Source organism: Muscardinus avellanarius, assembly GCF_963383645.1.
Source record: "Muscardinus avellanarius genome assembly, chromosome: X".
NCBI lineage: Eukaryota > Metazoa > Chordata > Mammalia > Rodentia > Gliridae > Muscardinus > Muscardinus avellanarius.
This window is the reverse complement of record NC_137792.1, coordinates 70,716,304-70,732,115: the sequence shown is the minus strand read 5'-3', so window position 1 is coordinate 70,732,115 and position 15,812 is coordinate 70,716,304. Positions and strand designations below refer to the sequence as shown.

Below are 15,812 nucleotides of genomic sequence, written 5' to 3'. Positions count from 1 at the left end.
ATGTCTAGTGTTTGGTAGGAGCCTTAAACCAATTCCTGCCCACTGTTAGAACAGTCCTTTCTCCTAACCAGCCGTGATCCCCCAGTTCTATCCCATACTGTGGCCAGGATGGTTTCTGAAAGTCTTAATGCAACATGTCATGCTTCTGCTCACAAATGAGGTCCAAACCCCTAACTGCATTCCTTGAGACTTGAGATTTCTTCTCCCACCATCTGGCTTGACTTTCTCCCTCCCTTTCTCTTGCACTCCTGCCCAAAAGACCATTTGTTATTCTGGACTCAGTGGGCACTTCCTCGAGTCCCTTCCTCTGCTTGTGCTGAGTGCTCTGCTTGGAGTGGGCTGGAGAATGGGGGGGGGCATGCGTGTTTCTTCCTTTCTGTCCTTTCAGCATTGAACCCAGCTCCAATAATGAAAATACTTTCTACCTTCTGGATGGTTTGTTAGACTTTATTTTGTTTATAAGATTTTCTCATATTTGAGCCCATTTTGTTTTTTATATTTTTATTTTTATGTGGATTACATTTAAAAATGGGATACATTCAGACTATGCTTGGTGCCCTCTCCCCCCACACTTCCCATTCCCCTTTCCCAACAATAAACATCCAGGTTAATCATGCTATATTCATACTTTTACACATATTTGGATATTGCTCCTCCATTAATCAACCTCAGCCTTCTTCCTCTCCTATCCTTCCATTCTAGCTTTGCTGAGGTTTTCCCTCCATTATCTGGAGTCCTTCTGGTATCCCCAGTACTCCATAGTTGGGCATATTAGAGAAAACATATGTCCTTTTTTTCTGTGCTTGGATGATCTCACTTAACATAATGTTCTCCAGGTCTTTTCATATTCTTGCAAATGCCATTATTTTATTCTTCTTTATTGCTGAGTACAATTCCAATGTGTGTATTTCCTTTAATTTTGCAATTCATCCATCTGTTGATGGAGACCTAGGTTAGGTCCATATTTTGGTTATTATGAATTGTGATGCTATAAACATGGGCATGCATATGTTACTGTAGTTCTCTAGTTTCCACTTCTTTGGAAAAATAGCCAGAAATGGTATAGCCAGATCATATGGTAGATCCATTCCCGGTTTTCTAAGGAATCTCCACACTGATCTCCATAGTAGCTGAACTAGTTTGCACTCGCACCAACAGTGTAAGAGTTCCTCTGTCTCCAAATCCTTCCCAGCATTTGTTATTTGATTTCTTTATGCTTGCCACTCTGACTGGGGTTAAATGGAATCTCAGTGTAGTTTTGATTTGCATCTCCCTGATGGCAACTTTTCATGAATCTATTGGCCATTTGTATCTCTTCTTTTGTGAAGTGTCTATTCAGTTCATTTGCCCATTTCTTGATTGGGTTGTTTTGCTAGTGTAGAGTCTTTTGAGCTCTTTGTATATTCTGGATATTAGCCCTCTATCAGAGTGGTGGCTGGTAAAGATCTTTTCCCATTCTGTAGGCTTTCTCTTTATGTTTTTGATGGTTTCCTTTGATGAGAAGAAACATTTTAGTTTGAAGAGATCCCACTTATTAATTCTTGCTTTAATTTCTTGCTCTTTGGAGGTCTTGTTGAGAAAGTTACTGCCTGTGCCTATATGTTGTAGTGTTGAGCTGATGCCCTCCTATAATAACTTCACAGTCTCTGGTCTAATTTCCAAGTCTTTGATCCATCATGAGTTGATTCCTGTGCTTGGTGAGAGGTAAGGATTTAGTTCCATCTTCCTACAAATGGATAGCCAGTTCTCCCAGCACCATTTGTTAAAAAGGCTGTCTTTTCTCCAGCTTATGTGTTTGGCATTTGGGCCCATTTTACAGAAGTTACATTTAGAGTATGAAGCCACTGAACTACCCACTCTGTGGGAAGGGTCAAGCCCCTGCCCTGTGAGTCTATACTCCAGTCATTCTCCCTAGAGATAGTGGGTGCTTTGGCTGACTCCAACTGGGTTGAACTGGATGATGGCATGCGAGGGTGAATGAAGAGTGCCAGGGAGAAACAGAGGATTTTTTAAGAATCACCTGGAGTGATTAATCTCCTGAGATAGAGATCACATTCCAACAGAAACACCCCCTTCAAAATGGGGGTAAAATGGGGAAATGCTAGTCAGGAATCATTTCTGCCTTGACTCTTTTTCAGCTGAACATTGTCCCCCCTAATCCTCAGCACTCTTGCCTATTCATCCCACATGCTGACCTTAGATTCACTTGTCCAAGAGCAAAGTTAGCTTCACTTTAAAAAGGAGCACTACCCTCCCTTTGTGCTATCTTGGCTAAGAGACTGGGGGCGGATGAGGGGGAGGCATGCCAAAGGGAGACCCTTCCTTTGTCATTTGCCTTAACACACCCTGTCATGTCTTCCAGTAAGAAAGCTGGATGATACCTTTTGCTCCCCCCTCTTCTCTTTTTCAGCTCAATCAGCATCCAGATGGGTAAAGCTCAGTGGGAAAAACCAAGGTTTAAGGAATGCAAATTGCTTCAAGAACTTCCTGAGAAGATAGTGGATCTTGCTAATATTACCATAAGTGATGGTAAGATTACAGTTTTGTACACATCAAAGAAATAAAAGAACCTCAATGTATTTGCCAGTTGACCTGAGATCAGAGAGAGTGAAGGCAGATATCATTTAATGAAAATCTACCCTACAATTATCTTGTTTGCTCACTAGGCAGTTAATATTGGTGGAGGTGGGGGGGGAGAGAAGTTAGGACTATCAGGTTTTTTTTTCTTGTTTGTTTCTCTTCACAATTTTTAAAATTTCTACTATTTTCCATTTATTTTAGTTTTTAAAAAATCTTTAATAGGTGAATTCAATAACCAAAAAGCAAAAAAAGACATAGAGTAAAACATCTCCTTCCAGTGATTGTCCCAGGCATTCATTTATTATCCAAAGAGATGGTGTATAAATATATAAGGAGATATATATGTATTGTTATTACCTATTATTAACAATCTCTGAATATATACATACACACACAGACACACACAGACACACACATATATATAATACTTTCTCCCTAGCTTTTGGTATACAGCATGCTGTACATACCATTCTATACTTTTCTTTTTTCTTTTAACTATGTTGAAGAAATTATTTTATTATATAAATATCTTCATTTTTCTCACTGATTGCATTATGCTACATAAATGTACCACAATTATTTATTTACATACTGGTAATTTAATTATTTATTCATTGTTAATTGATGCACAAAGAAATAGAGTCATAAATTAATGGTGTATCATGTACTGTTAGATAAATGTATGCAGTGCATAATGTTTAAATTAGGCTACTTACATATATATTTTCTCAAATTCTTATCATTTATGTATGGTGAAAACTTCCAAAATCCCCCTTCTCTCTCTCTCTCTCTCTCCTCTCCTGTACTGGAGATTGAATATAGAGGCATTCTAACTCTGAGCTATATCTCCAGCCCTGTTTTATGTTTTAATTTTGAGACAGGGTCTTTCTAAGTTGCCGAGGCTGTCCTCGAGTCTGCCATCCTCTTTGTCTTAGCCTCCCAAGTGCTAAAATTAATTACATGTGTACCCCACAACCTGTTAAAATCCTTCTTTTAAAAATATTTTGTAGTATTGGAGATTTAATTAAAAGGTATTCAACCTTAAGCTATGTCTCCAGCCCCTTTTTAACATTCTTGAAACAATTATCTCGCTGAAGACTGACTTCATCGTGTCCCAGCCTCCAAAGTACTAGAATCATAGGAATGTACCACTATGCCTGGATCAAAAGCCTTTCTTCTGGCTTTTTGAAATGTGCAGTACATTGTTGTTATCAGTATTCACCCTGTTTATTGTGCAGGAGCACACGAGAACATCTAGCTTCTATCTAAATGTAATGTAGTAGTCACTGATCAATCTTTCCCCATACCTCTCCTCAATTCCAGTTTGTTTAACTGTTTACATTAGTATTGAGGCTTTTAGTAGCATTTTGCTTAAAAACACTCTTGTAAAACTACTTTTACTTATTTGTGATCTTTATTATAAGAAAAATAGCATAGCATATTAAAGACATACTTTTGTTGGTATTTAAAATGTTCCAGAGCTGCCATTCTCAAAGCAGGTGGTACAGAAGGTTCCATTTTATTTATTTACTTTTGGTACTGGAGATTGAACCAAGGGATGTTCTACCTCCAAGATATACCATGAACAGTTTTTGTTATTTATTTTGAAAGATAGCTTCATTAAGTGGCTGATATTCTCACTAAGTTGCAGAAGCTGGCTTTGGACCTGTGATCTCCTGTTTTAGCCTCCCAAGTACAGGAATTACAGGTGTGTGCCATAGTGTCCAGCTTTTCATTTCCTTTAAAAATGCATTTACAGTTAACTTTCATTTTGACTCGAGACACTTTGTTACCACATTCTACATTATTATGTAAAACACATTCAAAACAAAGTGTATCTCTTTCAGCTATACTGAGATATTAATTTTGGGTGATCAAATCAGCAGAGCCAAAAGTCTTATAATAGGCTGTGTGAATGAAGCTCTTCTGAAATAGGTACTTTCTTTTGTACATTGCAAATGGGGTACAAAATAAAAAGTATTACTGTAATAGATATCACACATATGTCACGATTGGTGCTGGTAGGGTAAACCTGAGGCATAACTTTCTGAAAATGGAATTGCTAGGCCAATCATATTTGTGATAGGGTCAGAATGCCATTTGTTGTTGCAACAATTTATACTCTAATTTGCAAGGTACAAAAATGCTGTTACATACACATATGTACTCTTATACCCAGTAATGATCATTTCATTCCTCCTTCCCCTCAGCACCTAGCAACCATGAACTCACTTTCTAGCTCTATTAATTATGCTTATTCTAGGCATTTTATAATGTTTTGAGGCTCATTCATATGGCAGAATGTGTAAATACTTCATTCAATTTTACAGCTAATATTCTATTGTACAGGTATACCATGTTTTTTGCTTATTCACTCCTTTCTATCTTTTAGCTTTTATTAAAAATCTGGCTATGAACTTTTGTGTACTATTTTTTTGTGTAGACATGTTTTCTTTTGTTAGGTATAATTATTAGGTTGTATGGTAACTCTACAATCAGCCTGCCAACACTTTGTGGATAGTCCTTACATCTTTGTAAACACTTTTTATTGGCCATATTTTTTGTGGTGCTGGGAATAGAACCCAGGGTCAGTCTACCTCCGAGATACACTCCCAGCCTGATCTTTTATCTTTCATCTTTTTTATTTTGAAACGGGGTCACATTAAATTGTGGAGGGCCTCACTAAGTAACTGAAGCTGGCCAGGAATCTGGATCCTCCTGTCTCAGCTTCCCAAATACTGGGATTACAAGCATGTGCCATCATGCTCAGTTTTGACCATTTTTTGTAGTGCTGGGAACTGAACTCAGGGGTGTTATATCTCTGACCTTTACTCTCATCCCTATTTTATGTTTTGTTTTGAAACAGAGTCTCACTAATTTTCTGAGGATGTCATTAAGTTGCTGAGCCTGGCCTCAAACCCATTATCCTCCTGTCTCAACCACTATCAATCATCTTTAAATTTTTTTGTATGAGAGGTTGAATTCCAGGATATTCTTACCTCTGAGTTATATCCCTGGCCCTTTTTATTTTTAATTTTGAAACAGAATTTTGCTAGATTGCTGAGGGTGGCCTGGAACCTGCGAGCCTTCTGTTTCAGCGTCCCAAGTACTAGATTTATAGGTATGTACCACCAGGCCTAGCTTGGCCATCTTTTAGTTTGTGGTTGGTGGTAATGCCAACTCCCAAGACATACACCTTCATGCTTAGGTTTAGTAACTGTGCCTTCTCTTTTTGTCTTTGTAGGTTGAATATAAAAGTTTTGGATTTTGTTGTTTTTCTAAAAGCAAAGTTTGTTTGAAAGAGTTTAGATTCATAGGAAAATTGAGTCACTCTCCCTCACTTACCAAAATCAGTGCCAAAGTGGCACATTTGTTAAAATTGATGGACCTACCCTGACATATCATTATCACCCCAAGTTTATAGTTTACATTAAGGTACACTCTTGGTATTGTGCATTTGATAGGCTTGGCAGATATAGAGTGACATGTATCGATAGTTATAATATACTGAATCATTTTACTGCTCTAGAAATCCTTTATGCTCTACTTATTCATTCCACACTCTCCACTATCCCCTGGCAACCACTGATCTGTGTACTGTCTCCGTGTTTTTGTCTTTTGCAGAACATTTAGTAATATACATTTAAGGCTCTTCCATATCATGTCATGGCTTGATAGCTCTTTTTTTTTGGTACTGGGGATTGAACCCAGGGACATTTAACTTCTAAGCTACATCTCAGCATAATTTTATTTTATTTAATACTGGATCTCACTAAGTTGCTGAGACTGTCAGGTAGTGTTTGGATTTGGGCTATTCTAATAAGGTACATAGTGATATTTCATTAGTGTCTTAATGAACAATTCCCTAATGGCATATGGTGCATAACGTATTTTCTGATTCTTGCTTTTCATCTGTATATCATTTTGATGAGGTATATGCTATGAAGTAAACACTAATTTCCCCCTCTCTCCCTTACATATGTTGAAATCCAGATTGTAATGTGATGGTATTGGAGATGAGGATTAGGAAGTGATAAGGTCATGAGGGGGAACCCTCATAAGTGAGATTAGTGCCCTTATAAAAGAGGCCTGAAAGGGCTTGTTTGCCTTTTCCACTGTGAGGTTATAGTGGAAAGACAGCTGTCTATGATCCAGAAATTTGGGCCTCAGCAAACATTGAATCAATTTTTTTCATAGAAGTTCAGTTTCTGCATGAGTTGTCAGGCATAATCTACTGCACAAATTGGGTCTTGGAATTGTGAGAAACTGAGGTGGAAGTATTCCAATGCCTTGCAGAAGAGCCTGGGAGTTTGTCTAGAAGCAATGAATTTCTCAGACTTGCTAACATCTTAATATTTTCTTGCAGAAGATGCAAAACTGAGATATTTGCCAAGAAACATCTAGAATAATTAGAAAGGCAAGCAGAGCTCTGATAGTTCCTGGATCAGAAAACCTGAGTCAGGGTTGGTAGAAGTATTGCAACTTTCAGTGAGTGGGTGGAAAGATACAGAAGTCTGAGTTTCACACTGACTTCCCTCCCTCTGAGTGTTGCATTTTCTGTAGACATGCTAATAGAATTTTCTCTTGTGGCAGAAAAAGGTAACAAATGGCCATAGCAACAACAAAATCACAGAGCTGGGTTCAGAATTTTAAAAAATGGACTGTGAGAATGTGTGTGTATATACATCTATACATGTACATACACACACTACTGTGGGATAAGAAAATAGTTGTAATTGTAATGTGTATAACTGAGAAGTAAACTATCAAATTTATTAGCTTTGGAAGAATCTTTTTATAAGTGAGGAGCTCAATGAGCAATTAATACAATATAAGGAAAAGAAAAATGTATTCATGTTGAAATGATTTATTTTCTTTGGTTTTCAGGTTTGCTGACAAGCATTAGATATCTTTTTTGGACTAAACTCTTCAGTTCTTCCACTTAAATGGTTGTGTTTCTTAACTTCTCATCATCACAGTTTTAGAAAAGGGCCCTTATTTCAAAGTCCTTTGAGTTCTTTCTGTTGTCAAATTGTACCAGATTCTAATGAAGTTGGCTAAGACTTTTCACAAAATGCTCTCCTGTTTGTGTCTGTCTACCATCAGGGCAGGATATTGTGTGATTAACAAAGAACAGTAAGGGAACCAGGCATGATGGTGGATGCTTATAATATCAGTACATGGGAGGCTGAGATTGGAGAATCACAGGTTCCAAATCATCCTCAGCATCTTAGTGAGAGCCTGTTTCAAAATAAAATATAGGGCTGGGGATCCAGCTTAGAGGCAGAACACCCCTGGGTTTAATCCCCAATACAAAGGAAGGAAAGAAGACAGGCAGGCAGGCTGGAAGTGTAGTTTAACAGTACTTAATGAGCCCCACATCTGTGAGGCCCTGTGTTAAGTTCCCAGGAGGTCAAGTAGAATGTCTGCAAAGCACTGTTTTACCAACCTTCAACAGTATGGAAAAAAGAAATAAAGGAACAGATGCTGTAGGAAAAGATATTATCAAAGAACTCAAGCTTTGGATGCAGAATGGATGTGAATTTCTCATTCTGTATAAAGAAGATAATATGAGAAATCATCACATAGAGCTATTGTGATGATTAAATGAGAAAATGCATGTAAAATGCTTTCCTGTTGTATCTTGTCTACAAGATGTCAAGCATCAACTCTTTTTTTCTTTTTCAAGTAGGGCTGTCTTATGGCTGCTAAGTTTGATAGAATCTGGCAATACTGATGCTTGAAATTATGGATCAACTTTTTTTGTGGCACTAGGGATTGAACCCAGGAGTATTCTACCTCCAAATGATACCCCAACCCTTTCTGTTTTATTATGAAACAAAGTCTTGCAAAGTTGCTGGCCTCGAACCTGCACTTTTTCTTTCTCAGCTTCCCAAGTACTGGGATTATAAAGTGTGCACCACCATGTCCAACTATGGGGTCAACTTTCAAAAGAACTAAACGTCTCTTCATCTATTCTCTTGGTACACTTTTACTTGCTATACTTCCTCTCAGAATCCAGACACAATACTGGAAGAAGCCTAGTGGTATTATGGGAAGCATTTAGCAATAATCTCTACCCAAATAAGACATTGACTTGTAGCATTTGCCAACTTTCAAGATGTGCTACTCCTCCTGATGCCAGATCCAAACTAGGATGTATAGTCCTTGAACTATTAAGTTAGTAAAAGATGTAAATACAGAAACAATGAATTTAACTAATCACATGTTAGAACAACATATCAAAAATAATTAGGAAGTTATGAGATGTTAGTATTGCCATTGTTTTTATTATGACTCAATATACATTTATATGACCGAATGTTTAGTGATGTCTGTGCTTAACAATCAGCGCTCACAAAATTTCCCCAAGTTTGTAATTGGTTCTCCTAAGCTGTTCTCTGCTGGCTCTAGTATATCACATGCTGGATCCAGTATGCCCTGCCTAAGCCATGGGGTGAGGTCATGTGTAGGGTGTGCTGGCCACAGTCCCAAGTGACCAGCACATGATCAGCATCAACTACCAACCAACCAACCAACCATGTGATTCCTCCATTCCTCCATTCCCAGTCCAATCTGACCTTCAGATGGGTGCAGCCTCAGCTACATATGATCGCTACTGCATGACAGATCCCAAGTGAGACCTACTAAACACAAAGACTCTTGAGAGATAAAAATGAATTGTTAATTAAGCCACCAAGTTTTGGGGTGATTTGTTATGCAGCTATGATAAGTTGAACATTGATTCTCTGGAATGGCTCAGGAAATAATGGCTATTTTATTTTATTGATATAAAATAACTTATAACAGCTAATATGTTATTTATTATTATTATTATTATTATTATTATTATTATTATTATTATTTTGCGGTACTGGGAATGGAACCCAGAAGCATTTGACCTCCGACCTACACTCCCAGCCCCATTTTTTATTCTTTTTATTTTGAAGCAGGGTCTCGCTGAGTTGCAGAGGGTTTCACTAAGTAACTGAGGTTGGCCAAGAACCTTGATCCTCCTGTCTCAGCCTCCCAAATGCTGGATTACAAGCATGTACCACCACACCCGGCTTGTTGTTATAATTATTTATAATAACAATTGATATTTTGAGTGTTGCAGTTATTGGGAGATTAATTGTAACAGTATTTCAAGCAAAAGAAATCTACTCATTCTACAATTAATGAAAAAGGGGTTCTGTTTATTGCTTTTGTTCAAGGATCTAGAACTTTTGCACGATGAGTACAATTTATCCTGATTTTTCTTAAAAGCTGTATAACTCCTGATGAAAAGTCTATACTCACTTTCTACAGAAAGATTAGTCTCCCTTGGGCCTGTTGTTTTCTTTCATTGCACCACAGCAGGGACTGTGTGAAGTGAAGTCACACCACTGAAGCATGACTAGGCAGCTCAGGACGGTCCATTTTCAACAGAGCTTAGACAATTTAATCAGGGCAGTAGAAAGATACAAAAATGAGCTCCCTATCTTTTTCTTCCACCTCTAGTGTTATTGTTTCTTCTGTCACTTTGACCCAAAGGTAGATATTAACAGGGACAAAACAGTAATTCAGAAACAATTACAAGCTTAATCAATGGGCCCCTTCTTTCCATCTCCTTAGAGAGAACTCCTTCTTTGTCACCTCAGGTTCTATAAGCCATTGTTGAGTACTGGAAGTTGAGGGGATCTTAATGAAGTTAGCTTAATTGATATTGATGAGAACAGGTTGTAGAGCAAGAAGAACAAAGCAAGAAAATGAGAAGCATCTCCTCTCCCTCCTCACTTTTTTATACAAATACAGCACAGGCTTTGTTGGAGGGGGATAAAGTTGTGGATAGCTTGAGGTAGAAAGAGATTTAGAGAGGAGCTGATAGCCCTGGAGGACATTGGGAGAGAGGGAGAAACAGAGAAAGATAAAGAACTTTGTGTTAAATTGTTTTGTTTTTCCAAACACAGGCGGTTATTCATAATAAAACCTGAGTTATATGTGTCAAGTGTAATCTCTCTCTGGAATTTTTCTAAACAGACTGCATTTTTCTGCTTTCCTTTATATTTTAGTTATCGGACTTGAAAATGGTACCTTATGTTAGGAAGACAAAAGGAAGCTCAGATTTATATGGGTTATAATGAACTAAAATCTTGTTTGCATTGTGTTTTAACAAAGCTCTTAATTTTCAAAGTGGGTACCAATTTGAACAAAAGAGTTATTTAAAAAGCATTTATGCTGGGCAGAGTAGTGTATACCTGTAGTAATACCAGTACTTGGGAGGCTGAGACAGGAGGATCACAGGTTTGAAGCCAGCCTCAGCAATGTAGCAAGACCCTCAGCAACTTGGTGAGATACTGTGTCCAAATTAAAAAAAAATCAAAAAGGGCTTTGAGAACATAGTTCAGAATTAGCACACCCCTAGGTTAAATCCCCAGTCCATAAAAACTTATTTAGGAGCCAGGCTGGTGGTTTGTGCTTGTAATCTCAGTACTTGTGAGGCTGAGATAGGAGGTGTAGGTTTCAGGCCAGCCTCAGCAATTTAACAAGACCTTGTTTCAAAATTAAAAAAAAATAGTAAAAAGGCTGAGGTGTAGCTCGGAGGTAGAATGTCTCTGAGTTCAATCTCAGCACACAAAATAGCATTTATGAGACAATTAAGGTCATTTAATGTCTGACTGAAATTTTTTTGTTTGTGAACATTATTGCTAATTTTGTATTAATTTTAATTTAACTAGGATTGTGTTTTAATACTAATGAAATTCCTTTATTTAAAAATACATACCAAGCTGGGCGTGGTGGCACATACTTGTAATCGCAGCATTTGGGAAGCTGAGACAGGAGGATCACAGCTCATGGACAGCCTCAGCTACTTAGTGAGGCCCTTTGCAACTCAATGAGACCCTGTTTCAAAAATAAAGAATAAAAAATAGGGTTTGGGGTGTAGCTCAGAGATAGAATGCCCCTGGGTTCCATCCTTGGTATCGCAAAAATATATATACCAAAGTGCATATGAATAATGATATTATGTCTGGGATTTGCTTTAAAATAGTCTGGAGTTGGGGCAAATGTAGTTGAGAGAACAAATAAAATAATATTAGCCTTTCATTGACACTTTTTGAAGTTGCGTGATTCATGAGGTACATGGAGATTCGTTATATTATTCTTTCTATTTTGGTGTATGCTCAGAAATTTCCATAATAAAATGTGAAGAAAATAGTGGGCGAGTTAATATCTATTGTTCTTACTAGCTAGAACATCCAAATTAATTGCTTTTTATTATGTGGTCCATATTTGCCTTTTCCTTTCTATGTGGGTTGGTGGTTTTTGACAGGAAATTGTAATCACCACCTTTGGATGTGAAAACTTAAGCTGAGTGTTTGCTGATATTTGAATACAGGTGGAATCTACTTAACTCAATCCAGTACTCAAAAATCTTAACTTAATTAGCATCAAATTTCAAGATGATTCTTCAGTGACAAAAAGATTTCCCTAGTGCATTTTAAAAGGGTTTAATGAATAAAAACTTGGTTTTTGTGCTAGTTCCTGGGACTATATCTGTTGTAGAAATTGAAGTCTAATGTTTTCCTTCTGTCAATTTGGTTAACTTGGGATGTATTTTCTTTCTTTCTTTTCCTTTTTCTTTTTTTGGTACTGGGAGTTGAACCCAGAAGCATTCTACATTCGAGCTACACCACCAGTCAGATTTTATTTCTTATTTGGAAACAGGGTCTCACTAGCTTAATGAGAGTCTCACTATTTGCTGAGGTTGCCCTCGAAATTCTGATCTTCCTGTCTCAGCCTCCCAAGTACAGGGACTACAGGCATGCACCACCACACTTGGCTGATATGTATTTCCGTTGATTAAATTTACTTTTTCATGGGGTAGGGTGCTGGAAATTGAAGCCTGGGACATTTTATCTCTGAGATACATCCCCAGCCCTTTTTATTTTTTATTTTGCTAAGTTGATGAGAGTCTTGATGAATTCATTACTGAAGCTGCCTTAGAACCTTCAATATTTCTGTTTCAGCCTCCCAAGAACTTCCTAGTTCACCATCATGCCTGTCTTCTGACTTTACTTTTTCAGGGGAAGAAAGCAGACCAGCATGGCCCAAAAACTAAGTGTAGTAATGCAGGTTGTACATTTCTGTTTTGTTCTCTAGAAAATGTGGATGATGTTGCAGAGCACATTTTAAATTTGGTAAATAACTATCCACCTCTGGATGAGGAAGAGACAAAGATTATTGTTTCCAAAGTAGCCGAGATTTCAAAATGTGACGAGATAAGTATGAACCTAACCCAGATTATATTGCAAATAGTCAACGCTGTTTCAGAAAAGCAAAAAGATTCTGTCTCCACTCTGTATCAAGTAAGCAATGAGTAAGTACTAATGCTTTCATAAAATAAATTATTTCATGAAATTTAAGAGATATATTATTATTGATTTGGCATATAGTCATTACCAGTTTTAAAGGGCAGATAGTTATGCATCGAAAGATTAGTTCAGTGCAATGAGATCATTTCGTTCCATTCCTAGTTGTGAAATAATGCTTTAATTGGGCATGGTGGTACATGCCCTTAATCCCAGTACTTGGGAGGCTGAGACAGGAGGATTTCAGGGTTGAGGACAGCTTTGGCAAGTAGCAAGACCCTATTTCAAAAAGAAAAAAAAATAAGTAAATAAAACTGGCCTGGGGGTGTAGCTCAGAGGTAGAATTACCTTGGGTTCAATTACCAGTAAAACACACACACACACACACACACACACACACACACACACACACACACAAATGAATAAAGTTAGAATTTTATTTTGGTGATGACTTTTTAAATAAATGTTACTCCAAACTTCCAATCCATTTTTCAAATAGGTTCATCCATTTCCTCAAACTGCTTCTTCCCTATAGTCCACATTTCTATAAAATATACCCAACCAGTGCTAACACACACACACACACCAAAAAAAAAAAAACAAAAAAACTTTGGGACTTGTACTGGTTACCCACCTTGAACTCAGAGCCAATCAATAATTAACTCTGATATGAATGCACATACATTTGAAAATCTCTTAAATATGCTAGTAGAAATGCATCTATTTATCTCCATCACCTGCACCAGACTCACTTATCTTCTCTGTTCATCCTTAATAACCTCCAAACTGGTCTCTCTTCCTGTGATCTTCCCTCTATGATATATATTACACATAGCAGCCAGTAGTATTTTAATGGATTTATCAGATAATGCCATGCTTTTGCTTTTAAAACCACTTAGCGACATTCTTTAATGTGTCAAATATTATCCAAATTTCTTATAAGGCCTACAAGGCCCTAAAGTTCTGCCTTTATAATTTATTTTTCAAAATCATCTTTTGAGTTGGGCATGGTAGCACATGCCTGTAATCCAGTTACTTGGAAGGCTGAGACAGGAGGCTCGCAGATATTTTTTGAAAAGAGGGCTGGGTATGGCACAGAGGTAGAATGCCCCTAAGTTCAATCCCTAGTACAAAAGAAGTAAACAAAATCATTTGAGATAACTTTGCAGATGAGAAAACCAAGGCTCAGTGAGTTCATTTCATTTGCCTACACATTTAGAAATTAGAGAGGCTAGCCAGGCGTGGTGGCACACGTTTGTAATCCCAGCATTCAGAAGTCTGAGACCAGAGGATCGCGGTTAGCTGACAGCCTCAGCTACTTAGGCCCTCTGCAACTCAGTGATACCCGGTTTTAAAATAAAGAATAAAATATAGGGCAGGGGGTATAGCTCGTAGGTCAAATGTCCCTGGGTTCCATTTCCAGACCCTCAAAAAAAAAAAAAGAAAAAGAAAAAAGAAAATAAATTAGAGAGGCTGAGAGATAGACCTTAGCCTCTCTGGTTCCAAGGCCAGGGATCTTATCTAATAATTCCCAAACAATATAAAGAGGCTGATTAAAATGCAAAATCTTTCAGTAAAGAAATCTTGAAAGGAGGATGGGTATTTTATTTAAAAACTAGGAAGACACTTTTTTACCTGTGGTCCTTGGCAGAATTCTGAGGATAATTGAACGTGTTGGTCATAAGATGGAGTTTTCTGGGAGCACAGCTAATCTAACAGTGACCAAGCTGGCTTTAGCTGTGCTGCAGGTGGACCACAGTTTTAAAGGGATGGCCTTCAGCGTTCACTCCTATGAAGAAGGAAGAGAGCTGGAGGTGAGTTCAGCTCAGGAAACTGTAAGTCGATTGTTCAAGTCTTCATTCACTTACTTCTTCAGAGGGAGAAAGGGCATGCTTTTATGTTTCAAATTGTCAGAGAACTTTAAAAATACAAATGTCTCTGGAAGGATTCATATATAATCTTAGCAGGCAAATATCTTGATTGGAATATTGTCTATGAAATGTTCCAGGATGCCACATTTGGCCCTGTGACCTGAAATCATCACCAATGTCAGTTTCTTATTGTTGAGGAGCTATTATATGTTGGGTACTATCATATTATCTCCTTAGACAGATAAGGCAAAGGAGAAGTTAAGTGATTTATTCAAGGATATCAAATCTCATGGCTAAGCCCAAATTCAAACTTCTATCTGGCTGGCTTCAAAGTTTGGACCCAGAAGGTTTCATACAAAGAAATAATACATATTTGAAGTGATAGATATTCTAATTACCTCAATTTGGTCATTGTACATGTATTGAAATGTCATACTGTACCTCTAAACATGTACAATTATTGTGTGTCAATTATAAAACAGTGAGTCCCATTTCATCATAACATACTACTTCAGCCTTTGGCAGATCATAGGCCACCAACAATACATAAAACTATTTGTGAGACCAGATGATTTTACACTTATAGAAAAATGCACAAATCATAAGTACATATTATGCATCTGTACAACCCCAAACCCTATTAATATAAAAATATTTCTATCACTACTGAAAGACCCTCATACTTCTCCCTAGTAAATTCCTGAAAATACTACCTCCAAAGAACACCACTGTTCTAATATTTTCCCACCATAATTTATTTCTATTTAAGAACTTTATACAAATGGAATCTTATAATATTTACTCTCTTGTATAAGTCTTCTTCATGTAGCGTTTTTTAAAGATTCATCCTTTTAAGCCAGGTGTGGTGGCACATGCTTGTAATCCCAGTACTTGGGGAGGCTGAGACAGGAGGATCACACTCTGCGGCCAGCCTCAGCTACTTAGTACGGCTTTCTGCCACTTAGTGAGACCTTGTTTCAAAATAAAAACAAAAAATAGAGCTGGGGGT

General features: G+C 37.5%; 1 protein-coding gene across 1 annotated transcript in view; it reads left to right on the top strand.

Moving 5' to 3' along the window:
- The window catches only part of ADGRG4 (adhesion G protein-coupled receptor G4), a gene marked incomplete at both ends in the record, with an annotated part of 225,914 nt that overhangs the window by 84,001 nt on the left and 126,101 nt on the right, over nucleotides 1-15,812 (top strand). Inside the window, 3 exons of the mRNA XM_080718933.1 lie at nucleotides 2,411-2,529; nucleotides 12,724-12,940; nucleotides 14,584-14,746. Of these exons, the coding sequence (XP_080575059.1) occupies nucleotides 2,411-2,529; nucleotides 12,724-12,940; nucleotides 14,584-14,746 (499 nt within the window). The remainder of the gene's footprint in view (nucleotides 1-2,410; nucleotides 2,530-12,723; nucleotides 12,941-14,583; nucleotides 14,747-15,812) is intronic.